The sequence below is a fragment of the Vulpes lagopus genome, chromosome 1 (assembly GCF_018345385.1).
Source record: "Vulpes lagopus strain Blue_001 chromosome 1, ASM1834538v1, whole genome shotgun sequence".
Lineage (NCBI taxonomy): Eukaryota > Metazoa > Chordata > Mammalia > Carnivora > Canidae > Vulpes > Vulpes lagopus.
In genome coordinates, this window is record NC_054824.1 from 65,311,962 (window position 1) to 65,330,155 (window position 18,194).

General features: G+C 40.0%; 1 protein-coding gene across 1 annotated transcript in view; it reads right to left on the minus strand.

Moving 5' to 3' along the window:
• Positions 1–18,194, minus strand: part of DNAH8 (dynein axonemal heavy chain 8) — a 340,697-nt gene that overhangs the window by 137,496 nt on the left and 185,007 nt on the right. Inside the window, exons 52-56 of the mRNA XM_041748133.1 lie at positions 11,965–12,074; positions 6,820–6,983; positions 5,075–5,267; positions 2,675–2,797; positions 1,168–1,298 (exon numbers count right to left, since the gene is read on the minus strand). Coding sequence (XP_041604067.1) covers positions 1,168–1,298; positions 2,675–2,797; positions 5,075–5,267; positions 6,820–6,983; positions 11,965–12,074 — 721 coding nt within the window. The remainder of the gene's footprint in view (positions 1–1,167; positions 1,299–2,674; positions 2,798–5,074; positions 5,268–6,819; positions 6,984–11,964; positions 12,075–18,194) is intronic.

The following is an 18,194-nucleotide window of genomic DNA, read 5'->3' on the forward strand; positions in this document are numbered from 1 at the left end:
GAGCCCCATGTCAGGCTCTGCTCAGCGGGAGTCTGCTTCTCCCTGTCCTTCTGCCCCTCCCGACACTGCTCATGCTCTCTCTTTCTCTCTCTCTCTCTCTCTCAAATAAATAAAGAAAATATTTTTAAAAAAGTACGATCCACTGGGAGTGAAAAGGTAAACCAATGACTTGGGGAAGATAAGTGTAATACACACTGACAATGGAATTATATTCAAAACATATAAAGAACTCCTAAAAATCAATGAGAAAGAATCACACCCTCATCATAAAAAAAAAACAAAACAAGCAAAGGACATACACAGATATTTCACAAGAGAGACTGTCCAAATGGCCAATAAGAAGTGAAAATATGCTCAACATTACTAGTCACAGGAAATGCCAACTGAAGCTACAAGAGGCATACCACTACACAACCACCAGAATTGCTGAAGTGAAAAAGATGCATATGGTGCCAAAGGTGTGCCAGGATAGAACAATTGAAACTCTCAGGAGCTGCTGGTGGATGTGTAAATTGGTAGAACCACTGTGGAAAACAGCTCCTCAGATGGACTAAAGCTGAATATATGTATACTCCATACCCAGCAATTCTATCTCTGGGAGTATCCTCAGTCATGTGCAAGAATATTTGTTACAGCTCTACTTGCCAAAAAACCCCCACAAATGCTTATCAACAGTACAACAGGTAAACAAATTGTGGTAATATGTGATACAGTGGGAGTCTATACAGCAATAAAAGGGAACAAACTATGGGTACATGTAGCATCATGGATGAACCTCACAAACATAATACAAGCAACAGAAGCTGGACACAAAAGAGTAGATTCCATAGCATTTGATTGATAGAAAGTTCAAGAATAGGTAAAATTACATGGGTTTAAAAGTCAGAATATGGTTAGCCTTAAGAGGGTAATGACTGGGACAGGACCTGAGAGGTACTTCCAGGGTGTTATTGTTTTATTTTCTCATCTGTTTTTTTTTTATTTTGTGACACCCATGATTCGTGTACATTTCCTTAAATGAGTTACACCTAAATAAAAAGTAAATTTAAAAAATACACCAAAAATTTAAAAAAAGTTATACCAAGTTGTCATATTTTTTGAGTGAACATTTTACTTCTGAGAAATTAATTATAGAAGAACACAGTGCTGTGTTTTATTTCATCTCACCTGGTTAATGTAATCTGGAATATTTGATACCCAGCTATAAAAGAGGCCAATCTCGAAAGACTTTGTTTTCCTGAACCGCCAACACCCACCAGCAATGCATTTCCACATGATGTTCGAATTATTCGCGAAACCTGTTTGGAATAGGATGTATTTAAAAATAGAATTCAACTGTTTACATTTTCTTACACTACATGAGTCCAAATTTTGAACATATGCTTGTGGAATACATTAGACTTTTTCCTTTAATGGGATATGTCAGAGCTTTTAAAATTAATGTCTCCTATTGATTTATTTAACTCAAATTCTTTCTGTACCCATCATGAAAGAAAGTATAAATTGGCTTTCCCATCTCCTATTTCAAAGCCATTTTCTGTGTGTGTGTGTGTGTGTAATTTTATTATTTTCAGACTCAATGCATGATGGAGCTGCTCTTCCCAATCTGCAGAAGGAAGTTCAGAATTGTCTGCTTATTATTCAGTCTAACACACTGACCTATCTAGACACCTTGCTCTACAAATGAATACTACTACCTTGGCTGTACCTCTGCCAATGAAAAAACTTTTAAGTACCAAATTCTACTTACAAGGGGGACAGGAAGGCATTTATAGAGAAAGACTTAGACTTTAGTGTGCTGCTTTTCTATGTGTGACTTCCTCAATAAAGATAAAGCTAGAACTGTGGTTCAAATTTTATGCAGGCCAGTTGAAGACATTGCTAAAAAACTGCCTTTTACATTAGTGCCACTGATTAGGACAGTCTAGATGGATCACTAAACTATCACCACTAAAAATTTTTTTTTTTTAAATGCAAGTTTTACAGAGTCCCAGACCCCCAAGACCTCACCACAGTGAGTACTCAATAGTTGTTTGTTGAGTGTATGAAAGTGAAACAGCCCTAGGAGATCTGGAAATTCACCAACGCTGGGGGAAGAGCAAGCTGCTCTTTATCAGACCTCCTTACACTGTATTCTGACTTCTGAATTCTGACTGATGAAGCCATGGTCCTTTGGGTGTTGCCTCTAATTGGTTTCTATTTGTACACCAGTCCTGTGCACCTGTCCTACTCCTTCCCCATCAGTTTGCCTGTAATCTGTAAGGCAATCATGAAACTGACGTGCTTACAAGCATCAACTTTTCTTTCATGGAGAAGGGAACAGGATTCCCATTATAACAAAATAAAAGTTGAGCAGGAACTATTCCTTCACAGGGTTCTCAAGCTTACTTTCTAGAAAGGAAAAACCCTGACTCAATATGTCAAAAGCTCTGAGCACAAAACCCATGAATTTGATCTTGAAAAATATTTGCCATCATATGTAGGTGGAATCAGTTAAGGGGTTTCTGATTAAGCATCTTTTTTTTCCCCTAAGACAGTGAACTGACCCAATCTATGGACATTCTTCTATACACTACCTGACACTATATATTTCTTCTCTTAAAACATCTATCTGTGAAATTTACTCAGTCTTTACATGATCTATTTATATCAGCAAATAGTCAATAGTTAGAACCTTAATAAGATGAGTCATTGCATCTTTGAAAAACACTAGATCAAGAGATGTTCCTCTAATGATTTCGTTGAATTGTCTCTGATAGAACTGGAGTTTTTCAGAAAGAAAATCAAAGGATGGTACCTGTAGTGCAGAGAGAGAAAAATAATATTTAAGAGCCAAAAATCTGTGAAAGTGGCCATTGTAAAGGCTCTCAAAAGTAAATCTAATTAAAAAAAAAAAAAAAAAACCTAATGGAGGGGTACCTGGGTGGCTCAGTCGGTTAAGTGAGGGACTCTTGGTTTCAGCTCAGGTCATGATCTTAGGGTCATGAGATTGAACCTCATGGTCAGGCTCCACACTCAACATGGAGTCTGCCTAAGATTCTTTTCCCTCCCTTTCTCCCTTCCCTCTCACTCTGCCCCTCCCTCCACCCACATATGCTCTCTCCCAAATAAATAAATAAAGTCTTAAAAAATTGGTTTAAATAAATTTTAAAAATCTAATGGATTTACAAACATTTGTCACATATTAGTTGACTTTCAGTTATTTCCATTTTCAGAGGCCTGTGACCTATAGCTGTATGAGCTGATTGCCAGTATGAAATCATTTTTTTACCTTTCCCTTCAAAATCCCTAGTACCAACTCCTACCCACAGGAATTATGACTGGAATATAACAAACATTTCTCTGTTTGTATTTGCTTTAATATTGTTTATGGATTTTAAAAAATACACAGAGTTTTACATCGTTGATGTAGTCAAATGGATTTTTTCCAAATGGTTTTGAAGTAAATATTCATGGATCTGTTTTGCAATTTTTCCCCCTTTTAATTCTTTGATCTACATGCACTTCAGAATTACTTTGTTTGTGACTCCGCCTAAAAAATCCTTTCTGTGGTGTCTGGTTGGGTGTCAACTCTTGGTTTTAGCTTAGGTGGTGATCTCACAGTCATGAGATTGAGCCTTGAGTTGGCTTGGTGCATAGTGTAGGGTCTGCCTGGGATTCTCTCTTCCTTTTCCTTTGCTCCTCCCCCTGTCTCACTTTCTCTCTCTCTCTCTCTCAAATAAACAAATCTTAAGAAAACAAATCCTTTAGGAGGGGTGCCTGGGTGGTTCAGTTGGTTAAACATCAGACTCCAGATTTGGGCTCAAGTGGATTTTGGCTCAGGTCATGATCTCAGAGTCGAGATTGAGCCCTGCCTTGGGGTCTGCACCAGGCATGAAGTCTATTTAAGATTCTCTCTCTCCCTCTCCTTCTCCTCCTCTCCCATCACCTGAATATGCACGCTCGTGCTCTCTAAGAGAAAAAATACCAGAGTCCTATTTCAAAAATTCATGAAACCTATACATGAATTTATTTATTTATTTTTAAAGATTTTATTTATCTATTCATAGAGACAGAGAGAGAGAGAGAGAGAGAGAGGCAGAGACACAGGCAGAGGGAGGAGCAGGCTCCATGCAGGGAGCCCGATGTGGGACTCAATCCCCGGTCTCCAGGATCACACCCTGGGTTGCCCCAAACAGCTGCGCCACCGGGGCTGCCCCCTATACATGAATTTAGAGAATGATATGTTGCCATTCAATCAAGTAAGTTTTATCATGTTTATCCTTAGATGTTTTACATATTTGTTGCTGTTGAATGAAGTACCTTCATGTTAAATTTTCTATCTCATGATTGTTGGCAAGCGTTGGCAAACTTTTTTCTGTAAAGGCAGGTAATTAGGTTTTGTGACCCATATGGTTTGTTGCAACTATTTAACTCTACCCTTGAGTGCAAAAGTGGTCCTGGGCGCTAAGTAAACAAATCTGCATGGCTGCGTTCCAATACAAGTTTGCGTATGAATGCTGAATTTGAATTCCATATAATTTTCACACGTCACACAATATTATTCTTTTGATTCTTTTTCCACCCATTAAAAAATGTAAAAACCCTACTTAGCTCACCAATATAACAAAAAAATAGGCAGAGGCCTGGATCTGGCCCATTAACTGTAACTTGCCAGCCTCTGGTATAGAGGATAGTTATTGAGTTTTTTTATTTATCTCATACTTGGTCATCTTACTGAACAGTTAGTAGTTAAAACAGATTTTAAGTTCTTCTATATTTTACAAAGAGATAGCAATACCATTTGCAAGCAATATTTTTGTTTCTTCCTATCTATTTTTGTTTTGGTCATTTGTTTCATTGCCTAGAACTTTCAAAACAATATTAAATAATAGTGCTGATAGAGGGCATCCTTGTCTTATACTTGACTTTAATGGGAATGCTGCTAGATTTGACTGAAATATTTTACTTTGTGTATGATGACATGAATCAGCATGTAACGTAGAAGTTGCAACATGGTGGGACTCTGGGGTGGGGAGAAATATATAGTTAGATGAGTGATCGAAAAATGTTTTTCAAAGGTGAAAATAGATACCAATTCATAAATTTTGGGCACTTCAAACACGGTGTCTTCAGGTTCATCACCGGTTGGTTCAGGCATCTCACGGAGAAAATCTACAAAGTATGGTTCAGGAAGAATGTACGATGCCACATCTGGACTAATATTTTCTTCCAATGCTCGAACAAGATGGATATTAAACCACTGCTCATCTTCAGGAGTTATAAACCTAAAAGGCAAATACAGGAGTAAATATGCAAAAGATGAAGGCATCTTTCCTAATTAAACATGTTCAACCTCCCTCTACCTCCTAAGGCCCACCATGCACCTTGGTCCCCTCAGATCTGACAAGGAGGACATAATTCCATTCAAGAGAGTCATTGATTATTACTTACAGAAAATATTGGCAAAAAGGGGCACCCTAGGTGGCTCAGTTGGTTAAGCATCTGCTTGGGCTCAGATCATGATCCCAGTGTCCTGAGATTAAACCCTGGATCAAATCCTGCATTGGTGCTCCCTACTTAGCAGGGAGTCTGCTTTTCTCTCTGCCCCTCACCCTGCTCGTGCTCTCTCTCTCTCTCAAATAAATAAATAATCTAAAAAAATAAAAATTTATTTTCTTTAAAATAAATTTCAAGAAATACTGGCAAGAAGTCTCTCCTTGATCAATCTTAGGCTCCTCTGAATCCTCTTCCCAGTCAGGCCTTGACTTTTGGATTTCCATGTCCTTCTCTGCATCACCCATTTATACCAAGAATCCTGTTAAATCGGTTTAGTTCCAGAATCTCCCACTCCCCATATCTGATCACCCTCCAATACCTGACCAAATTCCTCTCTCCCCCATCACCTCCCAGGTAATATCTGCTCACCCTAGTCTGTTTTCAGCAAGAATCCTATTAAGTCAGTTTAGCTAGAATCCCTCCCTTACCCTTGATATTTCCTCTCAATACTTTTCTATCCATTGACCTCCCTAAACTGGGCCTTCCCTATAAATTCCCACTCTTTCCTTGTCATATTTGAAGTTGAGCTCAGTTTCTCTCCCCTACTAGAAAACCCCATTGCAGCAGCCCATATGCCCATTGCAATAATCCTGAATAAAGTCTGTATGCCTTACTGTTTTAACAAGTCTAACAAGTACTTTTTTTTTCTTTAACAATATAGATGGGTCACTTAGGTAGGGTCAACGTTCCTGAAAACTTACAATAGGAATGCAGACTGACATTCCGTAGTGGGGGAGCATCCTCCTTCTGGTTTTGTGAACAGACTGTACACAAAGGTACTTTTAAGACCTACAGTAGCAGAAGGGGAAGAGCAGAAGGAGGCAGACCAACATTTGAGGAATGCCACATATGTGTGTGATGTTATGGTAGGCTCTGACAGCTTTGTAAGATTAGCATTACCATCCATATTTTATACAGGACGACACTGAGGCTCAGAACAATGACTGAGCCTATGTCCCAGATTTCACTAAGCAAAACCTACACAGGGCTCCAACTTTTTAGAAAATATACATAAATTAAATTTGCCCCTGGATGTTATCAAGTCTCTGATGATTTGGTGATTTAACAAGATGTCCTGTGGAAATGATACTCAAGTAAACTGGTCAGAGCATTTTTTTTTTTTTAAGAGGACCAGCAGGCAGGAAATGGCATCAAATGCTTCCCAGGCCCCAGAGCAAATGAAGACAATACTCTCATTATTTGAGTAGCTAATGCAGGAATTAGTCTCACAGTGTCAACTTCTTATATAGTACATTTCAACTCAAGTGCCATAATATACACCTGTCTGCAATTACTCTGTTGCATTCATGTTTGAAAAGCGATAGGAGAACAGATATCGAATCACACTCCTCGGCTTTTATGGTTAACATTCCTTGCCAAATTCTGGAAAGATCTCGAAGATTGAAAATGTAATGAAATTTAGAAGGAGTTGGAAGCATCTTCACCTAGAAAGGGACAGAAATGTATCACTCTCAATGTACTTTGCAGATAAAACTAAAAGCAGAAATGCTTTTAGAACTACTTTATTTTATACATTTTGTTTTAGATGAAATGGGTTGAGTGAATAAACCAAAATGAAGCTTATGTTTTTGTTGCAGCACCGAGGAGAAAAACACATCATAAATAAACCAACATAGAATTTCAAAGACCATAAGTTCTTGAATGGGATCCATTCAAGAATAACACTCTAGTTGCCAATCCCGATGCCTGGTCTACCACTATTAGTTGGCTTTGAACAAGTCACTTTCCCCTAAATTCTTAAAGCCTATGTGAGTTGTGGGAGTGATCATTCCTAATCATTGTTAACCATATTACTGTGTACGTGGAAATACATCACAACAAAAAACAGCGTGAGCTGGTTGCCATACAGTTAAGAACAATGAAAGTTCACTTCCACAGTCAATAATGACTATTTCCATAGATTGCTATAAGGTCTTTAGTATATTTGGATTTCCACCAATATATTTGTCTATCATAATCTACATTTCACTGTGGAGATCCAAACGCAGCATGCTTTCACATATCTGTATATCTATGATAAGTTGACAGGCAAGTCTGACATGCAGCTATTATGACTAGGTGGCTTTCCTGGGTTTCATTTGCTTGAACACTGACTTACTTATTATTTCTACCAACAGGCAAAGCTATAGCAATAACACAGTCTTGTATGGAGAGATACAGATTAAGGGATAAACCTGAGGTGTACTCGGTATGGGAAACAGGGCTGGCCATGTGGAAATATTGCAATTAATTGATACCATTAGCATCATTTTGAACATGAAAACAATAATTCTGGAGATTCAAAGTAAACTCTCCACATGATTAATTCAAGAAAGCAAATGCTTTCTTTAGGACCTGTTCATGGAATATGCCCTTTCTACATTGAAAAAGTACCCCATTGAGCTTACAGTATAATCTTTACAGGCTAATTCACAGTGTAAGTTAAAAACAGCAGGTAGCTGGGGAAGACAAGTGTTATTTTACCAATTATTCTTCTATTTCCCTCTGCTTAGTTCCACTTCCAGCTAAAATGCTCATTCTACTCACCAAAATGTAAAATTATATTATAAATATGCAGACATAAAGGGCGTGAATATTGCTTTACTTCTTTGTTATAAAGGACTGCCGCTGGGATGACAGCCATTGAAGCAATCATTGAAGAGAATCAAATAAATTCCTTTTTTCCCCTTCTTCTCTCACATTAACCTGCTTCTTTTAATTGTCAACTCCTTTCTTTTCTCACCTGGGCTTCTGCTTTAAAGCTGTTTAAAGTAGGGGCGCCTGGGTGGCTCAGTCAGTTGAGCATCAGCTTAGGTCATGATCTCAGCGTCACAGGAATAGCCCCATGTGGAGCCCCATGTGGAGCCCTACACTCAACCAGGAGTCTTCCTGATGGTTCTTTCCCTCTGCCCCTCCCCCCACGCGCCTTCTTTCTCTCTCTCTCTCTCTGTCTCTCTCTCTCATATGAATAAATAAATCTTAAAAAATAAAGCTGTGTAAAGCAATATAAAGATAAAGTGGTATACAAGGGTTAAAAATGCTTTGTGAGGATGGGAGGTTTGAAGATACAAAAATGCTGCTTATTTGGAGGTAGGGAGGGGAGGAAGATTAATTCATTATTCAGTGGCTATTTTTGAGCACTTCCTGCTGTCCTTAAGAAGATACCATGGTGCAGCCTGGGTGACTCAGCAGTTTAGCACCGCCTTCCGCCCAGGGTGTGGTCCTGGAGACCTGGGATTAAGTCCCATGTCAGGCTCCCTGCATGGAATGGAGCCTGCTTCTCCCTCTGCCTGTGCCCCTCTCTCTCTCTCTCTCTCTCTCTCTCTCTCTCTGTGTGTGTGTGTCTCATGAATAAATAAAATCTTAAAAAAAAAAAAAAAGATACCATGGTAACTAACAGCTCAATCTGCTGCCATCATGGAGCTTCCATTCTAGTGGGGGACCCTGACAATAAATAAATAAGAAGCAAATATATTGGTAAAGAAACAAATTGACAAATAATAATGATAAAAGTCATGGTTGGAAAAAAATAAAGTAGGGTCAGGAGACAAATAATCCCTGTGATAGGGTCATGGGCAGTTACTTTAGAGAAAATGATCTGAGAAAGACCCTCTTAAGGTCAGAAGGATGAGAATACAATGGCCCAGATGCACAAAAAATGTGGGGTGTTCAAGGAACAGTAAGAGGGCAGGGCAGCTGGAGCAGAAGGTGGAAGGGGTGAGAGGCAAGCAGGCGCCAGCTCAGGGTGAGTTTCACAGGTGAGAGCAATGTGTTGGGTTTCACTGTAAGTGTACCTGGGAGTCTACTGGTGGTTTTAAGAAGGAGTAAGGGGGATCCCTGGGTGGCTCAACGGTTCAGGGCCTGCCTTTGACTCAGGACGTGATCCTGGAGTCCTGGGATCGAGTCCCACGTCGGGCTCCCTGCATGAATCCTGTTTCTCTCTCTCTGCCTGTGTCTCTGCCTTTCTCTCTCTCTGTGTCTATCATGAATAAATAAATAAAATCTTTAAATATATATATATATATAATGTTAAAAAAAAAAGGACCAATAAAAGTTAATTAAAAAAAAAATAAAAAATAAAAAAAAAAAAGGAGTAAGGATCTCTGATTGACTTTTTAAAAAAGCGTTTTAGGACTGTGTAAAGAACAGGCTCTAGAAGGGCAAGAAGAATGTAAGTCATTGCATGGTCCAGAGGGCAGGTGATAGAAGCATCTGTCAGGGTGGTCACTCTGAGATGACAAGCACTGCTCAGCTTTGGGTAATATTCGGTCTCAGTGAAGCACAATCACTGAGACTTGCTGATGGGTTGGAAGTAGAAGGATGAGCAAGTCCAATCAAGGATGGCAATAGTTTTTCAGTCTGAGGAGAAAGATCAGTGGTGTTGCTATTAACTAAGATGCCAAAGGCTGAGGGAAGGTCATATTGAAGGAAAAATTAAGAGTTCTGTTTTAGACACATTAACTTTGAGGTGGTTGTTGGACATCAGAATGGTGATGTCTACTAAGCAGTTAGAAATCAGTATGGAGTCAAGCAGAGAGGCCTGGAAAGGAAGCACTGATTTTGAATTCATCAGCACAGAGATGGTGTTTAAAGTCTTCAAGCTGGAGAAACCATCTGGGTAAAGAATCCAGATAGGGGAGAGATCCTAACGTCAAGATTGGGTGCACTCCAGTATCTAGAGGAAGGGAAGAAGTGAGGGGACTTTTAAAAAGGTAGCTTGTCAGGTAGGAAGAAAACCAAGAACATGAGGTCTCTTGGAAGCCAAGTGAAGAAAGTGTCGAGAGGGATAATTTATGCCAAATGCCACTAAAGAGTCAAGTAAGAGGAAGAAATCAACCTTTGGATTTGGCAAGACTGAAGTCTTTAGTGACCTTGATGATAGCAATGGAGTGAAAGCTTGTGTAAAACAGGTTAAAGAGGTAAAGAAATATGAGAAATGGAACCAGTAAATGTTCGTGTAACAAAAGAAGCTTTAGAGGCACCTGGGTGGCTCAGTGGTTGAGCATCTGCCTTTGACTCAGGTTGTGATCCTGGCTTCCCGGGATCAACTCCCACATCAGGCTCCCTGCAGGAGACCTTGCTTCTCCCTCTGCCTGTGTCTCTGCCTCTCTCTGTGTGTGCCTCTCATGCTTAAATAAATAAAATCTTAGAAAACAAACAAAAAACCCAAAAGAAGCTTTGATGGAAAGACACCCAGAAGACCAAAGCTTTTCAAAAAGATATGTATATAATCACATTAAATTGAATAATAGTCCCACTGGGAAAACAGATGGCTCTTACCACAGAAGGTTATCTCAGACACTCAGCCCTTGCCATTCATTTTGGTATTTCTTTAAGAGAAGCAGAACAGCATGTGCAAAGACCCTGTGTTGGCAAGGGACCGGTCCTATGCAAGGAACTGGCCACCACAGGGCACTCTGTGGACCAAGCATTTCATAAGAAACACCCAGTTCCTCTTCTAATAATTTTCTTATGTAGAACTGCCCTAGTTCACCTAGTAATCTGAGAATTTGGCACCCTCCAGGTTTTCCCAGGACATAAGCTTCCTCCCAGATGTGTGTAATTGACCTAATGAATATTTTGGCAAATGTCTCAGCCTTGTTTTAAGTATAAGTCTGAGATGTCAGACGTTATGCTCAATTGTTTTTTCATGAGTCTGCTTTAACCAATCTGCTGACAGCTACAGGGTTGCTGAAATTTATTTAGAGCACTGACCTGTATATTAAAATCTAGTCTAGGGGCACCTGGGTGCCACAGTTGGTGAAGCATACGGCTCAGGTCATGACCTCAGGATCTTGAGATTGATCCCCACATCAGACTCTGTGCTAAGCTCAGCACAGAGTCTGCTTAAGACTCTCTCTCCCTCCCTCTCTGCTCCTTCCCCCACTCTAAGGTAAATAAGTCTTAAATATATATATTATATTATATTTATTATATATTATATATTATATTTATTATATATTATATTTATTATTATATATATATTCTATTTTGTTAAGTACACTTCCATCCATTTGCTGATTCTCCATCTCAGAGACTCACACAAGTTAGACTTTAAGTCTCAGGTAGTTAAGAACACCTGGAAATTCATGTATTCAGTCAGTCAGTAAACATGTGAGTGTCTGACATACAAATCAGAGTAACAAGTGAAAAAATAGTATTTTTATATTAGCAAAATTCTACTTTATCTTGGATGTCATGTATGGTTTATAGTAATACCTCATACATATGGAAAGCATCATCCAGTTGGAGTATTTGCTCCTTGGAAGGAAAAGGTGTCATAAATCTATCTGACCACCTAATTTGTCTTTTCCAAAAAAAACCTCCACCACTCCATGATGTGATGATATGTTCATGAGCCGTGAGATGAGAAAGGACCAAATAATAGTGGTTTTTTTGTTATTACAGACAACAACGCTTCTGTACCTTAGTCCACTGCCACAGCACTCTGCCTGCTGAAACTAAATTTGTAATCATCTCACATATTTCAAGTTTGAACTTTCTGCAAGGATCGAAGTACCCACAGCCAATAAGTCCTGCAAAATAAAACATGATTGAAGGCACATGCTTACTTAAAAGATTACAAGGTACATGTTTATCCCAGTGAATAAATCATTATAAGACTGACTTAGCTAGGTGATGTCAAGAATTTCTCTCAAGGAATCAGCTAAGACTAGAAGTCAGGAGTGGGGCCAGCAAAGCTTAGTGTGCAGTGATAAGCATTTTGTATGTATTAACTCACCTAATCTTCCCCACATCCCATGGAAAAGGATCTCAGATAGATACTATCATTATTTCCATCCTAACTTGCCCAAGGTCACATAGCTTGTATTTGGGTGAATCTAAGATTCGAACCCAGGAAGCCTGCCTCTGGAGCCTGTAAAACAGCACTCCCCCTGAAGCATATAAAAGCTGGAAAAGAATTTAGAGACTACTTGCTCATATCACAGATAAGGAGACCAGACCAAGACCAAGGAGGCAAACTGTTCAAGGTCACACGGATTGATTGTTGATAGAATTGGAATCAGGACCCACATCTTGTGACCCTGACCTGGGCTGGTGACATAATGGTCCCTAGGAAACACCCAGTACAGTGACAATCTGATACAATCACCCTCAGGAAGGACTTGGTTGGAGATTTATAGACTGTTCTCAAATTCTCAAAATGTTTTTGGTTTTAGACCGCAAAAACAGATTTACTCTACTTCACTGCATGTTGAATAATACCTTCAATTCTAAGCATGGTATTTTCAGAGGAATACAAATAGGAATATCTGCTCAGAGCTGCAGAGCAGGTTTATGAAAGGGCAGAGCAGCTAAAGAAACTGGGGTTCATTTACATGGACCGAAGAAGAGTAGCCCTGAGGGAACATCAAATTGTCCTATGAAGTCAGGGTTGGTTGTGCTAGATGCCTGCAAGGCCCTTTGCTTCCTGAAATCCAATAATTCTAGATCCCTGACTTCCCATGGGACAAGCGTTCTAGAAGAAGCATGGCATCGGAATCAGAAAACAGGATTAGCACATCTCTGCCACGTACTAACTGAATGGCCTTGACATGACAGCCATTTCACTTCTCTGAGCCTCAGATTCTCATTTCTTTCTGTCTTTAGTTTTCAGTATGAATCATATTGAAGTGTATAAAATAGTTTAACAACTAAACACACAGACTCACATACAGCCCACGAGATTGAGAAACAACCTTGCCCCAGTAGAGCAAAAGCCCCTGTTCATCCACCGCTGCCCACAACCCCTTCCTTCCTCCAAGTGCAGCCACTGCGCTGACCTGTTAAGCATCTGAGACTTGCTTTTCTTTATAGCTTTGCCACTTAGCGTTTTCTTTAACTTCAACTTTTGAAATTTAATGTAATGGGATCATATCACATATTCCTTTGTGACTTGCTTCTTTGACTCAACATATTTCTGGGCTTCATCCACACTGAGGCCTGTAGCTGTGTTTGTTCATATTCACTGCTGCATATCATTATGCTGTGTGCCTACGCTGCAATTTACTGATCCAATTTTACAGTCGATAAATATTTGGATTATTTCAAGGTTTTTGCTACCACGGACATTGTTCTGTAAACATCCTTGAATGTCTTCTGGCACACATGCACAAAATCAAGCAAAGACGGATTAAGGGTTTAGGTATGGAAGGCAAAACTATAATGTCTGGAAGAAAATAGAGGCCAGTCTCTACATGATCTCTGGGTAGGAAAGGATTTCTTACATGCAACTCAGAATATGCAAATAATAAAGGAAACAAATGATAAACTGACATATGTCTGGGAGTGGAGTTGCTGTGGGTGTTCACACATTCTGCTTTACCAGCAATAATGTCCACTAATTACCCACAGCGCTCGTGACAATTTATACTCCCACCAGCAGGTGGTGAGTGTCTCAGTTCCTGCACATTCTCACCAATGCCTGATTTTTCATTTTTGCAAATCCAGTGGGTATAAGATGGTATCTCCTCGGTGTTTTAAACTTGCATTTTCCTGAATATTAGTATGCCTATCATCTTTATATTTATTTATTGGCATTTACTTCCCTCTTAAAGTGCTTGATTTTTTGTCCATTTTTATATTAGGATGTTTGCTTTTTCCCTGATTGATTCATAGGATTTCTTGAAGTATTCAGATTACTAACTTTTTTGTTTTATTATATGTGTTGAACTTTTTTCCTCCCACTTTGGGGCTTGTCTTTTCACTCTTCAAAGTTGGTTTTTAGACAAACAAAAGTTCTTAATTTTAATCTGGTCAAACCTGTCATCTCCTTCCTTATGGTTTATGCTTTCTGAGTCTCATTTAAAAAGTTCTTTCCTAGAAGAGGAGTTAAGATAGTGGAGGAATAGAGGGACCCTAAGCTTGCTTCATCCCTCAAACACAGCTAGATGATTATCAAATCATCCTGAACATGCAAGAAGTTGATCTGAAGAATAAGAGAACAAACTGCACATCTAGAGGTAGAAAAGTGGCCACATCATAGAAGGTAGGAGCTCTAGGGAGGTGATTTTGGGGAAAAGGACTCCAGGGTGCTGCAAAAGGGAGGGAGCCCTCATCACAAAAAGAAGAGAAAGAGAGGAAGAGAGAAAAAGAGAGAGTGAAGCAGTAGGCAGAGTATTGCACAGGAAAAACTCTTCCCCAAAATCAGTGACTAGGAAAAGGAGAAGGACTGACTACCACAAGTCTTTATAAGTGATGGAGCTCCAAGTCTGACGTTCTGGACATCTGTGCCATTGAGAGGCCATGTTCGGCAGGCTTAGCAGTGGTCTGGTGGGGAAGGAGGGCAATAGCCCGGGAATGTGCAGTGTGGTCTGGGGATCCTCTGAGTGCGATGGAGAGAAACAGTTCCCCTTCTTGAAAGTGCATTAGGAGAGTCATGGCACGGCCTCTGGGGACAAAAGAGCTGGTGGGAGCCAACATGCTCCCCTGTTCACTAGCATAGGAACAGAGATACCTGCTGAGGGCAGCAAGCCTTGGTGCCAGCTTTTTGCTGCACTTAACACTTTGAACCAGTGTATGGTCAGATGACTGCTTTTCTGGGACAAACCAGCACTGACTATAGCATGCCAAGACCCTCCCCCAGAAGATCAGCATAGGTCTGTGCCATACAGGTCGCTAAAATTTGGAATTTTGAAAACCAGTCGGACATCTGAGATAAAACACAGGAGTACTATGCTGCCTGGCTGGTAGACAGCTGGGACACAGGGTAAAGACAGATCTGATGGAAGCTGGGGACACAAGAGGAGTGATTGTTTGCTCTTCTCTGAGGGCTTCTTGAAGAGTGGTGGGTACGAACTCCCCACTCCAGAATGAGAGAGTCAGCCAGTGCTATTCCCTGTACCCTCCCCGGTCCCCCAGTCAGCACTAACCAACTTCAGTGAGCAACACAGCACCTCCCAGTGGAGGCCAAAGATGCCTATACCAAGCCCTGCCCTCCTGTACCCTGCAGATGGCATCTCCATTAAGGCAAGTCCACCTGAAAATCAGTGCAAGCAGGCCCTTCCCCTAGAAGACCAGGACAAACCCCTTTCACTGTCTACTGACCATAGGGTGCTGCAAAGCTTCAGTTCTAGCTTCTTTGGGTTTTGATTTGTTTGGTTTTTTTTGGATCTAGTTTCTTTTAATAAGCAGACCAAAACACACCTAGTTAAAACTGGCCACACAGTGGACAAGGTCCAAACACCCCCACTGCAGGCAAGGAGAAAGTCTACAGAGGGCTGACCTGGGGGAAGGAGCAGCCAAAACACAACAGTAGAGCGCACACTCTGAAACACCTCCTGAGCACCTGGCCCTTTTTCTTTTCTTCCTTTCTTTCTCTTTGGGGTCTCTTCTTAATATAGCCATTACTCAGGAACAGGAATATACACAAAATTGTATAAATTGTAAAATTGTGTTGTTTCCTAACAATCACACACACACAAAAAAAAAACAGCAACCTAGACAAAATGATAAGAGAGAGGAATTCACTCCAAAAGAAAGGGAAGAAGTAACTGCCAGTGACTTAATCAATACAGATATAAATAAGATGCCTAAACAAGAATTTAAAACAACAGTTATAAGGATACTAGCTAGTCTTTAGAAAACTGTAGAAGACACTAGAGAATCTCTTACTGCAGAGATACAAGAAGTAAAAACTAGTCAGGTCAAAATAAAATATGCTATAAGCGAGATGCAAAATCAACAGGAAGCAATGGCAATGTGGATGGACAAAACACAGGAATGAATCAGTGATACAGAAGACAAACTTATGGAAAATAATGAAGCCAAAAAGAAGAGGGAAAGAAAAGTATTGGATCACAAATACACACTTAGGGAACTCAGAGACTCCTTAAAGCATAATAACATTCACTCTTTGAGGAACCTCCACACAGTTTTCCAGAGTAGCTGCACTAGTTCACATTTCCACCAACAGTGCAGCAGGGTTCCCCTTTCTCCACATCCTCTCCAACATTTGTGGTTTCCTGTCTTGTTAATTTTCCCCATTCTCACTGGGGTGAGGTGGTATCTCATCGTGGTTTTGATTTTTATTTCCCTGATGGCAAGTGATGTGGAGCATTTTCTCATGTGCTTGTTGGCCATGTCTATGTCTTCCTCTGTGAGATTTCTCTTCATGTCTTTTGCCCATTTCATGATTGGATTGTTTGTTTCTTTGCTGTTGAGTTTAGTAAGTTCTTTATAGATCTTGGAAACTAGTCCTTTATCTGATACGTCATTTGCAAATATCTTCTCCCATTCTGTAGGTTGTCTTTTAGTTTTGTTGACTGTTTCTTTTGCTGTGCAGAAGCTTTTTATCCTGATGACGTCCCAATAATTCATTTTTGCTTTTGTTTCCCTTGCCTTCATAGATGTATCTTGCAAGAAGTTGCTGTGGCCAAGTTCAAAAAGGGTGTTGCCTGTGTTCTCCTCTAGCATTTTGATGGATTCTTGTCTCACATTTAGATCCTTCATCCATTTTGAGTTTATCTTTGTGTATGGTGTAAGAGAGTGGTTTAGTTTCATTCTTCTGCACGTGGCTGTCCAATTTTCCCAGCACTATTTATTGAAGAGACTGTCATTTTTCCAGTGGATAGTCTTTCCTGCTTTGTCAAATATTAGTTGACCATAGGGCCATTTCTGGATTCTCTATTCTGTTTCATTGATCTATGTGTCTGGTTTTTTGCCAGTACCACATTGTCTTGATGATCACAGCTTTGTAATACAATCTAAAATCTGGCATTGTGATGCCCCCAACTCTGTTTTTTTTTTTTTAATATTCCCCTGGCTATTCGGGGTCTTTTCTGATTCCACACAAATCTTAAGATGATTTGTTCCAACTCTCTGAAGAAAGTCCAAGCCCTATGACCCAGCAATTGCACTGCTGGGGATTTACTCCAAAGATACAAATGCAGTGAAATGCTGGGACACCTGCACCCCAATGTTTATAGCAGCAATGTCCACAATAGCCAAACTATGGAAGGAGCCTCGATGTCCATCAAAAGATGAATGGATAAAGAAGATGTGGTTTATGTATACAATGGAATATTACTCAGCCATTAGAAACGACAAATACCCAATGTTTGCTTTGACATAGTTGGAACTGGAGGGTATTAAGCCTAGTGAAGCAAGTCAATCGGAGAAGGACAAACATTATATGGTCTCATTCATTTGGGGAATATAAAAAATAGTGAAAGAGAATAACTCTGGGAAACGAACAAGGGGTAGTGGAAGAGGAGGTGGGCAGGGGGTGGGAGTGACTGGGTGATCGGCACTGAGGGGGCACTTGATGGGATGAGCACTGGGTGATATGTTATATGTTGGCAAATTGAACTCCAATAAAAAAGCATAATAACATTCCTATCATATGAGTCCCAGAAGAAGAGAAAGAAAAGAGGGCAGAAGGTTTTCTTGACAAATTACAGCTGAAAAATTCCCTAATCTGGGGAAGGAAACAGATATCAAAATCCAAGAAGCACGGGGAACTCCCATCAAACTGAACAAAAGCCAGCCATCAACAAGTCATTTTATTGTCAAATTCACAAAATACACAGACAAGGAAAGAATCCTGAAAGCAGCAAGGGAAAGAAAATGTCCTTAACCTAGAAAAGAAGACATATCAGGTTCACAACAGATCTGTCTACCGAAAGCTGGCAGGCCAGAAGAAAGTAGCATGATAT